The sequence below is a fragment of the Prunus avium genome, chromosome 1, assembly GCF_965620075.1.
Source record: "Prunus avium chromosome 1, drPruAviu1.hap1.1, whole genome shotgun sequence".
Lineage (NCBI taxonomy): Eukaryota > Viridiplantae > Streptophyta > Magnoliopsida > Rosales > Rosaceae > Prunus > Prunus avium.
The window spans coordinates 44793637-44811673 of record NC_142284.1 but is presented as its reverse complement, the minus strand read 5'-3'; the positions used below and the strand labels follow the sequence as shown (position 1 = coordinate 44811673).

At 43.8% G+C, this 18037-nt stretch overlaps 1 protein-coding gene and 1 long non-coding RNA gene across 3 annotated transcripts; one reads left to right on the top strand and one right to left on the bottom strand.

Annotated features, from left to right (window-relative positions):
- Nucleotides 1-675: 675 nt before the first annotated feature.
- On the top strand, nt 676-5780 carry LOC110762817 (putative RNA-dependent RNA polymerase 1). 2 transcript variants are annotated; one of them, XM_021965505.2, is made up of 7 exons: nt 676-717; nt 858-1399; nt 1520-1715; nt 1907-2169; nt 2478-4318; nt 4411-4561; nt 4673-5780. In XM_021965505.2, the coding sequence occupies exons 2-7, from the start codon at nt 881-883 to the stop codon at nt 5480-5482; spliced, it is 3780 nt and encodes a 1259-aa protein (XP_021821197.2). In that variant the 5' UTR covers nt 676-717; nt 858-880; the 3' UTR covers nt 5483-5780. The 2 variants fall into 2 exon arrangements, with proteins under 2 accessions (XP_021821197.2, XP_088103140.1); XM_088247014.1 differs by having other exon boundaries at nt 679-717; nt 861-1399.
- Nucleotides 5174-6347, bottom strand: LOC110762818 (uncharacterized). The gene is made up of 3 exons (XR_002527637.2): nt 6083-6347; nt 5808-5905; nt 5174-5473 (listed from the first exon to the last, which is right to left on the bottom strand). It is a non-coding gene; the product is annotated as an uncharacterized LOC110762818 (long non-coding RNA).
- Nucleotides 6348-18037: the final 11690 nt, after the last annotated feature.

Here is an 18037-nt window from a genome sequence, read left to right as displayed (position 1 = left end):
CCAAGCACTAAGACCTTATGTGTCTGGTCGAGTCAAAAACTTCCAGAAGGTTCTTGGCCAAATGTTTAATTTCATTTTTAACTAGCAGCTTGATTCACCCTCCTTAAGCTAACTTAAGAGTTACCACCATAACACAAATTTGATTTATGAACTAGTATATTTAATCTCAAAAGTATTTTTAATGCAAATAAATGTACACACATTTATGAACGACATTACTAACTATATTATAAGGGTAAAACTTATATAAAGCGGAATGTATCACATATGTCTCTCCTCACGTGGTGTCACGTTACAAGAGAGGCAAACATTTACGTCATACAGATTAAAAAAAAAAATTCAAATGAGTAGTGAATTTTTTTTTTTTAATAGTATGTAGCACTACTTGTCCATCATGATATTGCCACGTGTCACAATACAATTTGATACCTTCCCTTTTGAAAAAAGTGGCTCCTCGCCACGTAATCTTCGCATTAGGATGTTATGTCATTGCTGCGAAGCAGGGGATCGCGGCAGTCGTTATTCTACTCGTTGGCGCCAATAGGACAACTGCCATGCCAAGTTTGAGATCGTATTTCCTGCTACAACTGCCATGGCAAGTTATGCACAGTGTGCTTGTTTTACCTATATATATAGTGGCTTCATGAGCTTTGCTTCTTACACAGCAGCCTTTGGTCGTATCTCATTATCTCAGTGCTTATATTCCAAAAATTCAAGGTCAGACTTTTTTCTCATTTGCATTTGCTTTCTGTTCTGCATTCTGTTTACTTAATATTTTTTGAGCTCAGTTATTTACTTTGGAGAATTTGTTTTTCTTTCTGCTATTATTAATATCAATTTGTACGTTGAATCTGCAGCAGTTGCCATCAACATTACGAAAATGGTTAAGACAATTCAATTGTATGGATTTTCCTCCAGCGAGTCTGCAGCAGCAGTGACAGAATTTCTGGAGGCATATACTGGAAAAGGAACTGTTCATGCTATAAAGTTTCTTCCTCCCAAAGATGGAAAATCAAGAACACTTGCCATAGTTCAGTTCACAGATGCAAAATTTGCTGGTATCATAATTCCATTAGCCGATGCTCGAAGCCTGTGGTACAATAAATCTTATCTGAAAGCTAGAAAAGCAAAGTTTGACATGGTGCCCAACTCAGAAATCTTTGAGCACTGCATGGAGCTTGTACAACTTCACTTGGGATGCCAGATTTCTGAGGAACAGTTTTCTGTGCTTTGGGCAAGATCGGATGTTTTGGTGAAATTTGGGGCGGGACTTAAGAACATCTACTTGTTCTTCTCTTATGATTCGGTTGATTACAAGCTTGAGATCACCTCTGAAAATGTTAGCCAGATTGAGCTACATCATCCACGCAGTCAACTTACAAAGTTTCTTCTCATCCAGGTTTGCCCAATAGTTAAATTTAAATGAAAAACATGGATAACTGTTTTAAGTTCTACTAAAGGTTGAGCATATTTACCAATTGCTAACATTTTTCTCTTCCTCTCTTCCTTCTCTTGCTAGTTAATTGGTGCTCCTCGGATTTTTAAGAAAGCTTCCAGAAGGCAGTGGGTTCAAGGAGTTGATTTCACTCCTACATGCTGCATTGGGCAATCTTCTGCTGTATGTTTGGAGCTTCCGCCAAGTTGCGAGCTTCCGAATCTACACAGTAGTTTTGTTCATTATAAAGAAAACGAAGGACCGTTCGTTCTGGAGAGAGGTAACACTTTGTCCTGTAATTTAGATAATTGTCAGCTCTGTCATTAAATTCGGAGAGTTGGGTTCAAACTCCCTTCTGAAATTCTTGTTTGCTTTCAGTAGTTATTAAGCCTTTGCCTTTTCAAGTAATTTATGCAAAGAGAAGTTGTAATGAGTTCTGAGTCATTAGTTTCTATTTGTACTTTGAAACAGCTAGAAAATTGAAGCTTCAAAACTTTGAACATAGCATGGAACTTGTCAAGCTGCACTTGGGATGCCTGATTTCTGAGGGGCAGTTTTCTGTGCTTTGGACAGCATTGGATGTTTCAGTGAAATTCGGGATGGAATTTAAAAATATCTACTTATTGTTATCTCTTGATGCTGTTGAATACAAGCTAGAGATCTCCTCTGAAAGTATTCGCCAGATTGAGCTACATCATCCTCGTGGCCAACTTCCAAAGTTTCTTCTAATCCAGGTTTGCCAGTTAAACTACGGAATTTGTGAATCATGACTTTGCATTTTGCCATGAAATATACAAATAAGATGTTTTCCAATTGCAGTAGATACTTGAATAAGATGTTTTCCATTCACTAGTTCCTACATGATAATCTGATCTCATGTCAAATTTCTCAAACACTGTAACTTCATTGTTTCGGCGCAGAGAATTTGAATGTTGTTGAGACAGACTATTGTGTTCCTTATAGCATAGCAGAATTACTATATTATGTCTGGAACTTAGGGCAAATGACTAACATTGTGCTCCTTTCTTATTTCTCTTGCAAGTTACTTGGTGCCCCTCGGATTTTCAAGAAAGCTTCTCAAAATGGCTGGGTTCGAGAAGTTGATTTCACTCCTTCACGCTGCCTTGGGCAGTCTTCTTCTGCATGTTTGGAGCTTCCACCTACTTGTGAGCTTCCAAATCTACGCAAGAGTTTTGCTCATTATAAAGAAAATGAAGGGCGGTTGGTTCTGGAGAGCGGCAACACTTTCTCCTGCACTTCAGATCTGGTTCCTATCGTGGGTCCACCCCTTGGCATTAACTTGCCATACAAAATCCTTTTTAAGATCAATTCCTTGGTTCAGCATGGATGTGTTCCTGGGCAAGCACTTGATGTCAATTTTTATGAGTTAGTGGATCCTAGCATAATCAGAATTGAATATATAGAGTGTGCCCTGGACAAGCTGTTTCGGTTAAAAGGGTGCTGCTATGAGCCTGTGAGTTGGCTTAGTGAGCAGTACAAAGAGTACACGGCATGCAAGCGAATTCCTCAGTCGCCAGCTATTTCTTTAGATGATGGGATGGTGTACGTGCACAGGGTTCAAGTAACACCATCTAAAGTTTACTTCTGTGGTCCAGAGGCAAATGTATCCAATCGTGTTTTACGAAATTATCCTGAAGATATTGATAATTTCCTTCGTGTTTCTTTCGTGGATGAGGACATGGGTAAGATGCGTTCAGGAGATTTATGTCCACGGACAAATTCTACAACTTCTACAGAAGAGGAAAGGAGAACTGGAGTTTATGAAAGGATACTTTCTACTCTAAGAAATGGCATAGTCATTGGTGAAAAGAAGTTTGAGTTTCTTGCCCATTCGTCGAGTCAATTACGAGAGCATTCTGTGTGGATGTTTGCTTCTAGAAGTGAGTTGACTGCACAAGACATCAGAAATTGGATGGGTGATTTTAGTGAAATAAAAAATGTAGCAAAACATGCTGCCAGGTTGGGTCAGGCTTTCAGCTCTTCAAGGGAGACTTTTGATGTTGGTAGGGATGAAATCGAATTCATTCCTGATGTAAAAACTGAAAGAGGTGGAGTTAAATATTGTTTTTCTGATGGAATTGGGAAGATATCTGCTGAGTTTGCTGGACGAGTGGCAAGCAAGTGCGGCAAAAGTACTCCTCCATCCGCCTTTCAAATTCGACTCGGTGGCTATAAAGGTGTTGTGGCAGTTGATCCTACATTGTCAAAGAAGTTGGCACTGCGAGATAGCATGTGCAAGTACCAATCCAACAACACAAAACTAGATGTTCTGGCATGGAGCAGGTACCAACCTTGTTTCCTTAATCGTCAACTGATCACCCTTTTGTCCACCCTCGGAGTCCCCGATCTTGTTTTCGCGAAAAAGCAAAACGAGGCTTTGAAACAATTGGAAGGTGTTTTGGCTGATCCATCAAGAGCACTGGAAGCACTTGAAATGATATTCCAAGGAGAGGTCACCGACGTTTTAAAGGAAATGCTTGCGTGTGGTTATGAGCCAGATGCAGAACCATTTCTGTCATTGATGCTACAAGCATTCTGTGCATCCAAGCTTGTGGAGTTGCGGACCAAGACGAGGATATTTGTTCCAAATGGAAGATCCTTGATGGGATGCCTAGATGAAACCGGGACATTGGAATATGGTCAGGTATTTGTGCAGTGTTCTCAACGTGCCGTCTTCGGTGGCAATAGCAGTAGCAATAGCAGCGCTACTTCAAGCGAAGCCAATTTCATTGTTGAGGAAAACGTAGTGGTTGCTAAAAACCCCTGTTTACATCCAGGAGATGTTCGTGTTCTTAGGGCTGTGAATGTGCCGGCCTTGCACCACATGGTGGATTGTGTAGTCTTCCCTCAAAAAGGAAACCGGTAAGTAATTAAATTTGTTCCATATTGCACCTGCATATTAGTGTTTCTCTATTCACATACTGACTATGTGTTCTTTCCTTGTATTGTATTAGGCCTCATCCGAATGAATGCTCTGGAAGTGACTTGGACGGAGATTTTTACTTTGTCAGTTGGGACCCTGATCTAATTCCTTCTTGGCAAGTTCTACCCATGAATTATACCCCAGCACCAACTATTGAATTGGATCATGATGTGACAATGGAGGTATTTCTCAATTCATCAAGTAAATGTAGTCAATGATATTGAAAGATATATACTTCGCTTGTTGAATCTTGTCTCTGCCTTATTCATTGCCTTCTGTTGTGTTTGTTACAGGAGGTTACAGAGTCATTTACCAACTACATAGTGAACGACAACTTGGGGATCATTTGTAATGCACATACTGTTTTTGCAGACACAGCGCGACAGAAGGCTGCCAGTGCTCCATGTATCAAGCTCGCAGAGCTCAGCTCGCATGCTGTTGACTCTCCGAAAACTGGTGTGGTAGTGGAAGTGCCACGCTGTCTACGTATCCACAAATACCCAGATTTCATGGAGAAGGTTGACAAACTCACCTACGAGTCAAAACGTGTGATTGGTAGGCTTTTCCGACAGGTGAAACATGTTGAGCTTGCATCAGATTCACCTTCAAACTCAGGCTCAATTAAATCCTTCACCCTGGAAGTTGCTATGAAGTTTTATGACCCTGATATGGTGGTAGATGGATTTGAAGACTACCTCAAAGATGCCATCAATTACAAAAGTGAGTATGACTACAAGCTGGGAAACCTGATGGATTACTACGGCTACAAAACTGAAGCCGAAATACTAAGTGGGAGCATCACTGCAGTATCAAAAAATTTCAACCGGGGAAAAGACTTGGAGTCGATTCATTATGCTATAAAGGCATTGAGAAAGGAAGCTAGGACCTGGTTTGATGAGAAGCTGGGAATGCATTCAGATATGAAGCCTGATATCAATGATGTACAAGCAGCAAAAGCATCAGCTTGGTACCATGTTACATATTATCCTGATTACTGGGGTCGCTGCAACAAGGGAATGGAAAGAGATCATTTCCTGAGCTTTCCATGGTGTGTGTTTGACAAGCTCATCCAGATCAAGAGGAGAAACTCTTCACTGAAGTAATCATTGAAGCGCCATGACACTTGACAAAGTCAGCATTGGGAGTTTGATGGAAAATCGAAAGACGTTCTTAGCTAGCTGTTTATGTTTTCCCTTAGAACTAAGTATATAAATATGATTTGTAATGTTTTCTCTAAGCTACTGAAGTGTGTATGTAAGTAATTTAGTTTATTAGAATTGCTTTCTGACTGATTGTAATTGGATACCCAGTCTGTCATCACTTAGTCCTTGTAATTAGCTTCATTGTTTCTATATTTCCATATTCACAATCCTGTAAACACTATATATATATATATATATATATATATATATATATATATATGCATACCTCCTTTGTTGTGGTGTGAGTGAAGTTCATTCAATTCTCAAAACTTAGTTTCCAACCGCGCAACTCCCAGCCCCAAATGTTTGGTTTGATCACGTTTTCTGCACCCAAAAAGAAGAAGATAATAATTAATTAACGTGAAATTGCGAAGTCTCGTGCAAAATTCAAAACACACTTTTAATCAATTCAAATTCAAAGACGAAAATATTCATTTCTTTGAAGCCAATTTAATTTCTTCCCTCCAAGTTCCAACTCCCAATTCATTTAAACATACCAACCTGACTGATCCCGAACCCATCCGCCCGGGGCCGAAATTGCGAGGCGTGCCGTGCCGAGACGAAGCCTATCGAATAGCTTCTTCTCGGTTTCGTTCTCTTCAATTCGGTCCCTCACTTCAACGGCCAGCTGAGACGTTGCCACTATTGCTCGAGCTGGACTGGGACTATTTTTATTTTTTATTTTTTTCTTCCTTCCTCATCCCTGTCAGCCCTCCCCACTTCTCCCTCATCTGGACCAACCCCACCGCCCCACCATCACACACCCAAACCCCACATCCTATTTCACTCTTTCATTTTATTCCCTCCTCTGTTTCTTCTAGGGCTGGCATTTTGGACCAACCAAACTGATTTACCTACCAAACCGAATCGGACTGGCTCTGTTCTCCATTTTCTCTACACCGATGCTCGAACCGAACTGAACCGTTAGATTCCAGTTTGGGCATGGCTCCTGTATGCTTGAACCGTCGATATTCGATAAACCGACCGAAACGTAAAATATACAATAAAATCATTTGGACTCTTGATTCATGATTCTGAATATTCTGAATAAATAAAAGGCTTTTTATCACAAATGGTCCTTGACGTTTACGAAATTATCACGAATGGTCCTTGAGGTTTTTTTGTGACACTAATAGTCCTTAATGTTTGGGCTTTTTATCACAAATGGTTCCTGCCGTCAAAAATTCTGTTAAGTGTATGATGTGGAAGATAAGTGGAGCCCATATATCCAATCACATCGTGACATGTGGATTAAATAAATAAATAAATATTTTTTTTGATGAAAATCCATTAAAAAAACCATTTAGCCTCTCTCTCTCTCTCTCTCTCTCTCTCTCTCTATGTGGGTCGCCGAGAGAATAAGAAACTGTTCTCGGAGCTTGTCATGTGCTTCTTCTAGATGTCTGAATTGCTCCTTCTTCCATTTTAACTAATCTTGAACCTTCTGATTGTCCTCCTCTAGTTTGAGTATCGCATCATCTCTCTCTCTTAGTTCTTTGGGTGCATTAGCTTTCTTCTCTGCTTCAGAAAATTTCTTCTGTGAAACTGATAGACAGCCTTTAAGGCCTTCAATCTCTTCTCTATATGCACGGTTTGTTTTCTCTTGATCCATTTTCTTCTCATTTGCTTCAATTTCTCTACAATTCATCCCAGGCTTTTTGGTCTTTGTCTATTTGAAGAGGATGATGAACTTAAGCTTGAACTTGGTCTTCGGGATTGAAAAACTTGAAGAGTAGAGAGAGAGAGAGAGAGAGAGAGAGAGAGAGAGAGGCTAAATGGTTTTTTTAATGGATTTTCATCAAAAAAATATTTATTTATTTATTTAATCCAAATGTCACAATGTGATTGGACATGTGGGCTCTACTTATTTTACACATCATACACTTAACAGAATTTTTGACGGCAAGGACCATTTGTGATAAAAAGTCCAAACGTTAAGGACTATTAGTGTCACAAAAAAACCTCAAGGACTATTCGTGATAATTTCATAAACGTCAAGGACCAATTGTGATAAAAAGCCTAAATAAAATATACAACCCGCGGCGAGTTCAAAGGCAGATCATTTGGTATGGTGATGATCAAATATTCAGAATCATGAATTAGATACAACAAGGGTGTTTAAGAAATATTTCAAAATATTTTTTTACTACATTTCTAGACGTACATGTTTATTTTCATATGTTAAAAAGTAATGCACATTGTACTTTGAATAATAAAGAAAAATATTGAATAATATAGAAAAATCTAGAAAAATTGGGAGAAAATAGACAAGTTAAAGTCATTAGAAATATCCATGTACTATAACTAGAGAAATCTAGAATAAGGAGAAAAATTGTGGCTGAAAATGACTTTGGAAAAATCAATTGCATGAGCAACCGACTTTTCCAAAGCAAGTTGCCGACTTAGCTACTCTCTATATATAGCTAGCAGCCCAATTATGTATTGAAGTAAGAAAAGCTGAAAACTACAGCTGTCTAACTCTCCCATCAGCCAACTCTTGTATTTAACCAACTCTAAAGCCTTGTACCCTTCTTATTTCAATCAATAAAATAAAACTATTTTGTTACTCTTTCAAAGGTTTTCCTTTCCAAGTTAAGTTATTGTCCTAAACACTACCAACCATTTTCCAAACCTCTTCTCTCTTAAACTAACAGTGGTATTAGAGCTTGTTTCGATCAACCTTGGGCGTTGGTTCACTACTCCTCCATCATGTCTACCACTAGCCAAAACTCTTACCCTCATCCTATTTTCACTGGAGAAAACTATGACTTATGGATTATTAAAATGAAGACCTATTTTATGTCTCAAGATTTATGGGACATAGTTGATAGTGGCTTCAATAATCCAGAAAATCCAACTATGGAACAGTTGAGGCAACTAAAGAAGGATCAACCAAAAAAATGCAAAGGCCTTATATGCCCTGCAACAAGCCTTGCATGATACGATTTTTCCAAGAATCATGGGAGCCACAACTGCAAAGGAAGCATGGAATACCTTAAAGGAGGAATTTCAAGGCAATGCCAAAGTACGTGCAGTTAAACTACAAACTTTGAGAAGAGAGTTTGAAAACATTAAAATGAAGGATTCCGAGACCACACAAGACTATTATGCTAAAATAAAAATAATAATTAATCAATTAAGAGCCTATGGAGAAAATATTAATGACTCAAGAATTGTAGAAAAAATACTTATAAGTCTACTTGATAAGTATGATCCTTTAGTTACTGCCATTGAACGGACAAAAGATTTAACTAGTATGTCAACGACAGAACTAATGGGCTCTCTTGAAGCTTATGAGAAAAGACTGAGTAGGCGAAATGAAAATTCAGTTGAAAGTGCCTTTCAGTCAAAACTAAACTTAAGGTCTCAAAAAACTAAAGAAGGAGAAAGGAAATTTGGAGAAAGTTCTAGAAGAGAAGATTATAAATCCAATAAGAATTGGGAAAATAAAAAATAAATAAAGGAAAGAAAAAACTATCCTCCCTGTGGTGTGTGTAAAAATACAAACCACCTAGAAAAATATTGTTGGTTTCGTGGCAAGCCCAAATGTCGAAATTGTAAAAAATTTGGGCACATAGAAAAAGACTGTCGGACCAAGAACTATCAAGCCAATTACTCAGAAAAAAATGAGAAGAATGAGCATGTGTTTTATTCTCATCAAGCCACACTAGAAGGAACCAACAAGAAATGGTATATTGACAGCGACTGTAGTAACCACATGACTGGAGATGAAAGCATCTTCTCCAACATAGACAAGTCCGTAAAATCCCAAGTAAAACTGGAAAATAGAACACTGGTGGAGACAAAAGGAAAATGTTCAATCTTTATCCAAACTAATAAAGGAACTAAATATATAAAAGATGTTCTACTAGTACCTAGCCTAGAGCATAATCTATTAAGTGTTAGACAAATTATTGAAAAGAAATAAAAATCACATAATAACAAAAGTAAGGATGGAAAATAGAAATTTTCCTATCCAATGGCAATTTGTAAAAGCCACAGCCATGAAAGCATAAGTAGAAGATTCATGGTGATGGCATAGAAGATTTGGCCACTTTAATTTTTATGCACTAAAAACACTTTATCAAAAGAATATGATGAGAGACCTTCCAAACATAAAAGAAATCCATGATGTCTGTGAAGGTTGCCAACTTGGCAAACAACATCAACAAGTATTTCCATCTAGAAAGGCTAGGAGAGCTAAGGCCTTGTTGGAGCTTGTTCACACAAACATTTGTGGACCTATGAGGACTTCATCTCTTGATAACAACAGGCACTTTATCATGTTCATAGATGACTATACTAGAATGATGTGGGTTTATTTTCTACGAGAGATCAGAAGTATTTAATATCTTCAAAAAATTCAAAACCCATGTTGAAAAACAAAGTGGCCACTATATTAAAGCTCTAAGAAGTGATAGAGGAAAAGAATATACCTCTAAAGAATTCAACATATTTTGTGAAGATGAAGGAGTAGAGCATCAACTAACAGTTGGCTATGCTCCTGAACAAAATGGAGTCTCGGAAAGAAAAAAATAGAACTGTCATGGAGATGGCAAGATCCATGATATTTGAAAAAGGCTTGCCAAACACATTCTGGGCAGAAGCTGTATATACAGCAGTATACTTGCTAAATAGATGCCCAACAAAAGCTTTACAAAATAAGACTCTTATTAAAGCTTGGAGCAATATAAAGCCATCAACAAGGCATCTCAAAGTATTTGGATGCATTTGCTATGTGCACATTCCTAAGGAGAAAAGACACAAGCTAGAAGAAAAATTTGAAGTTGGCATATTCCTGGGATACAGTTCCCAATCTAAAGGCTATCGAGTCTACAATCCCAAAACTAAGAAGTTCATAATAAGCCGAGATGTTAAGTTTGATGAATCGGCGTCATGGAACTGGGAGGAAGAGAAAGTTGAAAAGAAAAATGTTACTATAACACAACCATGCAGAGAGGAAACTGAAGAAACTCCAGGTACGATTCCTCAACCTACAACTCCTCCATCTATACAACATGAAGGCTCTCTAGAACCAGAACAAAGAACTAGATCACTCCAAGATATATATGAAACTCGCAACTTCATAACTATAGAAATAGAAAGTTTTGAAGTTGCAGTAAAAGAAGAAATCTGGAGAAAAGCTATGGAAGAAGAAATTAAAACAATTGAGAAAAACAAACATGGGAACTCGTTGATCGCCCACAAGACAAAGAGATCATTGGGGTTAAATGAGTGTATAAGACCAAATTTAATCCTGATGGATCAATACAAAAGCATAAGGCAAGGCTAGTAGCTAAAGGCTACTCGCAACAGCCGGGCGTAGATTATAACGAGACATTTGCACTAGTTGCAAGACTTGATACTATAAGAGCACTGGTAGCATTAGCAGCTCAAAAGAAATGGAGAATTTATTAGCTAGACGTAAAGTTTGCATTTCTAAATGGAGAGCTCGAAGAAGAAATATATGTCGAGCAACCACAAGGATATATTGAGCAAGGAGGATAAGATAAAGCACTCAAGCTAAAGAAAACCTTGTACGGACTCAAGCAAGCGCCACTAGCTTGGAACAACTGCATAGACAAATACTTCATCAATGCAGGCTTCAGGAGGAGCAAAAGCGAGCCTACTCTCTACACCAAAACTCAAGGTAAGGTCGATATCTTGATCGTCTCTCTATATGTGGATGACCTCATCTACACAAGAAACAATGAAAAAATAATTAAAGAGTTAAAAAAAGATATGTTGGCGCTAAATCTGAACAGATAGAGATGAGTGCAACTTACAAGTGGGATGGACGATCAAGAGATCGATTGGGTGTTGGATGCCGATTCTTCCTGTCCTTGGATGCTGATCCTGAATAGAAGATAAGCGAAGCTCGTGAGGTCTATGGAACCGGTGTGGAACCAGCCTAAGACCCTCCGATGCTCAAGTAAGATTGTTTTTAAGAGCTCTTGCTGTTGACCATATAGAAGTATAAAAGTCAAGCTGAAAAGTCTTACCCCTGTATTGTAGTGGGAGGGGCATACTTATAGAGGGCATTTAGTATGCTCTTAGCGCTCATTTTCGATGTGGGACTCGTGGGAGGGCCCTATGAGGTTGACACGAGTCCTTAGATATTTCAGGCGGGTGCTTCGAGGTTGATTCTGCAGAATCGGTAGGGGATACCGATTGTAGGCTGTGTTGGGCCCTGTAATGATCTTTTGCTGCTTTGAGACAATATCATCAGTAGCCTATGCCGATTGTCCGAGGCCTTGGGTGCTTGGGCGAGTTTATGAGATCCACGTGTCGTTGTACGAGTGGAGGGTCAGATATGGTACAAACAGTAGTCCCCCAAGTTGCCGATTGAGAAGCTTCTCGGTTGGGGACTTGAATGTGTATTCGGCATTCTGACCCGGACACAATGGTCCCATAATTGCCGATGGTGGCCCCTTATTTATCAATGTTCAGTTTGTTTCGGGTTAATGTGCCATGTCCCTTAATTCTGTATGTGCGCATGTCGTATGTAGAGTATGTTTGACATAATATTGCTGAATGGTAGTGCCGTATGTATAGAATAGGGAGTTCCAAATTAAACCGATTACAAAAGTTGATGACCGAAGGTGACGACCGAAGGTATGATACAGAGGTGATGACCGAAGGGGCGTTCACTTGTAGTAATATTTGAGATGTTCTATATTCCAAGGGTGGCCGAGGGTTTGACCATCGGTACCACGCAAACGGTAAGTGCCTGGGCGGCAGATGGTGACAACTTCGTAAGGACCTTCCCAAGATGGACCAAGGGTGCCGTCGTTGGAGTCCTTGGTGGCGAGGGAGATTTTGCGTAGTACCCAGTCCCCTACTTTAAACGATCGGCGTCTGACGCGCGAGTCGTAGTAGCGGGAAGTCCGTTGTTTGTAGGCGGCATTCCGAAGCTGAGCCTGGGAACGGTGTTCCTCAATGAGGTCCAGGTTGAGAGTGAGCTGGGCTTCGTTTTGCTCTGGCTCGTAAGATGCCGTTCGGCACGATGGTGCGTTGATCTCGACTGGAACAACGGCTTCGGAACCGAAGGCAAGGGAAAATGGCGTCTCGCCAGTCGACCGTCGATAGGAGGTATTAATGGCCCATAGCGCTTCCGGAAGGAGATCGGGCCAAGCTCCTTTAGCTGTCCCAAGCTTTTTCTTCAGCGTCTTCTTGATGATCTTGTTGATTGCTTCGACTTGGCCGTTCGACTGCGGATGTGCTGGGGAGGCGAAGAACAGGTTGATGCCAAATCGGTGGCATAGGTGCCGGAACTGAGAGGAGTCGAATTGTTTTCCGTTGTCGGTGATTATTGCGTTCGGGAGGCCGAATCGACAAATGATATTCTTCCATACGAAATGTTCAACCCTGGCTGCAGTGATTGTTGCCAAAGCTTCGGCTTCGGTCCACTTGGTAAAGTAGTCGACGGCGACGATGGCGAATTTGACCTGTCCCTTGCCCTGGGGCATAGGGCCGATGAGGTCTAAACCCCATTGGGCAAAGGGCCATGGGCTAACAATCGGAGAGAGTGGTTCGGCAGGCAGCTTTGGAACGGAGCCGAAACGCTGGCATTGATCGCACTTCTGGACCAGGGTGGTGGCATCGGCATGGAGAGTCGGCCAGTAGTACCCTTGCCGAATGGTCTTGAAAGCCAATGATCTAGCCCCAGAATGGTCCCCACAGGCCCCCTCGTGAATCTCTCGTAGGACGTAGTTTCCCTGCTGCGGGGTCATGCACCGAAGCAATGGTAAGGAGTGACCACGCCGATAGAGAATCTGATTCAGAAGGAGGTATCGTGCCGATCGGCGGCGGATAGTCGTTGCTTCAGGTTTGGGGCCAGGCAACGTGCCGTTGGCGAGGTAGGCGTGGATAGGATCCATCCAACTTGGATCCTGCCGAACGGCATGTACTTCGAGGTCGGTGGTACTGCGCCGAGTGAGGACCTCGATCGGCACACGGCGCCCTATGTTGTCGTCGATCGCTGATGCAAGGCGTGATAGAGCATCGGCGTGGCTGTTCTCGGATCTGGGGATCTGTTGAACTTGGTACGCAGTGAAGTGGTGCAGCAATCGGCGAGCGTGTGTCAAGTAGGCAACCATCGAAGTGTCCTTGGCTTCAAATTCAGTCAGTATCTGGTTCACGACAAGTTGTGAGTCGCTACAGATCCTGAGTTGCTGAGCGCCCATTTCTTTAGCGAGCCGAAGGCCGGCCAACAGAGCTTCATATTCGGCTTCGTTGTTGGAAGTCCGGAATTGGAATCGGATGGCATATTCGATGGTTGTCTGGTCAGGGGCCTTGAGTACCAAGCCGGCTCCGCTGCCCTGTCGGTTGGACGAACCGTCCACGTAGAGAGTCCAAAGTGGAATTGACGGATTAAAGATTCCTTCGGTCGGGTGGGCGACTGGTACCGTCGAAGATGGATCGGATGCGGCGTCCTTCGAAACTGGCCCCTCGGACGCGGTTAACTCAGAGATGAAATCGGCTACAGCCTGTCCCTTCTCGGCAGGACGAGGGTGGTAGCGGATGTCGAATTCGCCGAGCTCGATGGCCCATTTGACTAGCCGACCGGATGTCTCCGGTCTCTGGAGTATCTGGCGCAAAGGCTGATTGGTGAGGACGGTAACACTGTGAGCCTGAAAGTATGGCCGAAGCTTGCGTGCTGAAAGGACGAGAGCGTAGGCGAGTTTTTCGAGCTCGGGGTACCGAATCTCAGCGTCTTGCAAAGCATGGCTAATGTAGAAAATGGGGAGTTCGATGCCGTTCGGCTTGCGAATGAGCACAGAGCTAAGTGCCGTTGCCGAAACCGAGAGGTAGAGGATGAGTTCTTCGCCGGGGAGAGGAGTGGATAATAGGGGTGCTCTGCTCATGTAGGCCTTAAGATCTTGGAAGGCGCGATCGCATTCGGCAGTCCAGACAATCTGCCGTTTGCTTCCTTTGAGGGCTTTGAAGAATGGAGCGCACCGATCGGTAGCCTTGGAGATGAACCGGGCTAGAGCGGCGACACGCCCAGTCAGACTCTGAATGTCCTTTTGTGTCTTCGGGACCTGCATGTCGAGTAATGCCTTGATTTTTTCAGGGTTGGCCTCGATTCCTCGTTGGCTGATCATGAAGCCGAGAAATTTGCCCGAGGAAACGCCGAAGGCACACTTGCTCGGGTTGAGGCGCATGTTGTACTTTTTTAAGACGCCGAACATGAGCGAAAGGTTGTGGAGATGAGAATCGGCCGTTCTGCTCTTGACCAGCATATCGTCCACGTAGACTTCCATCGAGGTGCCAATGAGGTCGGAAAAAATTTTGTTGACCAATCGCTGGTATGTCGCCCCAGCGTTCTTCAGGCCGAACGGCATGACGTTGTAGCAGTAAAGTCCCTTGTCGGTGATGAATGTCGTGTGTTCGCGATCGGTAGGGCTCATGAATATTTGGTTGTAGCCTGAGTATGCATCCATGAAGCTGAGAAGTTCATGGCCTGCCGTGGCATCCACCATCTGATCGATCCGTGGCAGAGGAAAGCTGTCCTTTGGGCAAGCCTTGTTTAAATCGGTATAGTCTTGACACATTCTCCAGGCGCCGTTTGATTTTTTGACTAAAACCGAATTTGCCAGCCAAATTGGGTAGGTTACTTCGTGGATGAAGCCGATGGTCTTCAGTTTGTCTACTTCGAGCCTCATTGCCTCATACCGTTCGGCATCGTAGGCCCGCCGTTTCTGCCTGATGGGTTTGAAAGTGGGGCAGATGCTGAGCTTGTGGCTGATGACACTCGGGGCGATGCCGGGCATATCGTCGTATGACCAGGCGAAGACTTCTGCATTGGTTTGCAGGAAGGTGATAAAATCGGCCCTGAGTGCCGGACTCAAGGTTGTACCGATTCGAACTTGTCTGTCCGGTTGTGCTTCGGAGAGGGTGACTGGTTCTAAATCTTCGGCGGGTTGCGCTTGCGGGGTTACAGTCTCATCTCGGGGGTCATCTGGTTTGTCCGTCCCCCTGCCGTTCGGTACGCCCAAGCTGGTGGCGACCGAGTATGTTTCGCGAAGCGCAGCCCTTGCCGATTCCTTGGTTGCCGAAACGTAACACGTCCGTGCACTCAATTGGTCCCCTCGCACTTGGCCGACGCCAGCGTGTGTGGGGAACTTGAGGAGGAGCATGTGTGGTGACAGCATGGCCTTCATTTTTGTGAGCGCCGTCCTGCCGATGATAGCGTTGTATGCCGTTGGGCAGTCGACCACTAGAAAATGGGTGTAGAGGACCGTTCGTCTGGGGATGGTACCGACAGCGAACGGGAGCTGGACACTGCCGATTGGTTCAACCACGTCGCCAGAGAAGCTCAGGAGAGGGGTGATATCCTTGTTCAGATGCCGAGGGTCCACGCCGAGGGCGTTGAAAGCGTCGGCGAATAGCACGTTGACCGAACTGCCGGTGTCGATGAGGATTCGGCCTACGTCGAAATCCGATATATCAGCCCGTATGATCATAGGATCAGAGTGGGGGAAGATGATGCCTCGCTCTTCTTCTTCAGAAAAGGTGATAGGTTCCCAACCGTTGCGTTGAATTTTGTCATTGCGTCCTCCCGCCACGCTGAGGATTTGTGGATGCCGTACGGCACGAACGTAGTTTTTAACGGATCGGTTGCTGGCTTCGGCAATAGGCGCCCCTCCACTGATCATATTGATATGCCGATTCAATGAGTTATCCGTTGCTGGCTTGGTGTTTAAATACTGATCCAGCTTTCCGTCATTGATGAGGCGTTCAACGATTTTGCGCAGCGCGATGCATGATTCCGTATCATGGCCGTTGTATTGGTGGTACCGGCAGAAGACACCGGTGTCTTTTTCGCTCTGGCGAGGGAGTTTCCGATTGTTCGGCTTCGGTATCATATCCCCTTCGGTCAGGAGAACTTGCTCATAAGTGGTGTTGAGCAAAGTGAAGATTTCGTCTGGCCGATTCCCCTTGTGGTTGCCCTTCTTGTTGTTGTCCTGCCGTTCCCGGAAGTTGTCCTTCCGCTTGTTTCGCTGAGTGGAAAAAGCAGGGACAGGGGGTGCCGTTCGGTAGGGGGCCTGGTTTGCCGATCGGTCGACCGGGAATCGGTCGTAGTTCTGCGTTGGAGGCTGATCGGTCAACGCCGTTTTGTTTATTGGGGTCGAAGCCGATCCCTTGGAGTTGAAATGCTCAGCCTTGGCGTGGATAGCCGCCTGTTTCATTAATTCGGAGTAGGTGGTCCAGTTGCTGCTGTGGACCAAATAACGAAACTGAGACGACCGAAGGCCGCTTTTGAAGGCACCGAAGGCCGCCCTGTCGTCAGTTTCCGGACATCTGGAGTACTCATGGCTGAACCTAGCCGCATATTCCCTCAACGGCTCATCGTCTTGCTGCCGAACGGTATATAGATCATCGGCGGAATATAGGCGATCGGTCTGAATCATAAAATGGTTGAGGAAGGTTTGCTTCAACTGATTGAAATTGTCGACCGTGTCTGGCTCCATCCGATAGAACCAATTCAGAGCGGCTCCGGTCAGGGTGGAGGGGAATAGCAAACATTGGCCTTCGTCCGTCAGTCCTTTGCAACCCAGAGCTGATTGGAAGGTATGAATGTGGGTAACGGGATCTTCGACCCCCGAATAAAACGATATGCGGAGTGCTTGGACCTCCTTCTCGTGTCTGAATGTCCGGATTCGATTGGTGAACGGCCCTGGCTGTACCGTTCCCCATGTTGGTGTCCGAGCCTGGTCTTGTTCCTTCTCGATGCGAGTCATCTTCTGTAGGAGGAGACGAATAGTCGGATCGGTAGATGGAAGATCGTCACCAAAGGGTTCGATCGCTCGGTTCCCTGTGCGTTGGTCAGTATTGTGACCTCGCCTTCCTTGGTCTGCCGTTCGGCTGGGGCTTCTCTCGTAATTTCCTTTTCGCCGATCGTTGTCTTGGTTTGATCGGTGGCTGTGGCGTCGTGCAGAGGGCCCTGCCGATGAGATTGTGGTTCCTGGGGATGTTGGAACATAATCTGATTCGTCCGTCTCTTCCAGGCCGATCGCGCCGTACCTCTGGCGTAAGGGGGATTTTGGTCCAAGTATCTCCAGGCGTGGATCGTCTAGCTTCGCCCGGACCTGGATGGGCGATGACTGCCGTTCCCTGCGCCGATCGTTGATCCTCTCGCGGCAATCAGAATAAACGCGATATTCGGGATGGCGTTCCTTCGGAGTGGGCACGAACAGTCTTCGGGAGACAGTTGGTCCGTTCGCGGCCTGCTGCTTCCCTCTATCCTGGAAAGTGGGCTTTCGTACGCTTTTAAACGATTTCTCCTGCCGAAGCTGTGTGGCTGGTTCCCGATCGTTCTGCAACTGGGCGGAGAGTGTTTGTTGTTGATGCAGTTGCCTCTGGGTGTCATCCAGTTTGGAGGCGAGAACATTGTTGTGCTCCTGCATTCTTGCCATATCCTGCTGTAGGGTCTCCATCCGAGCCTCCAGG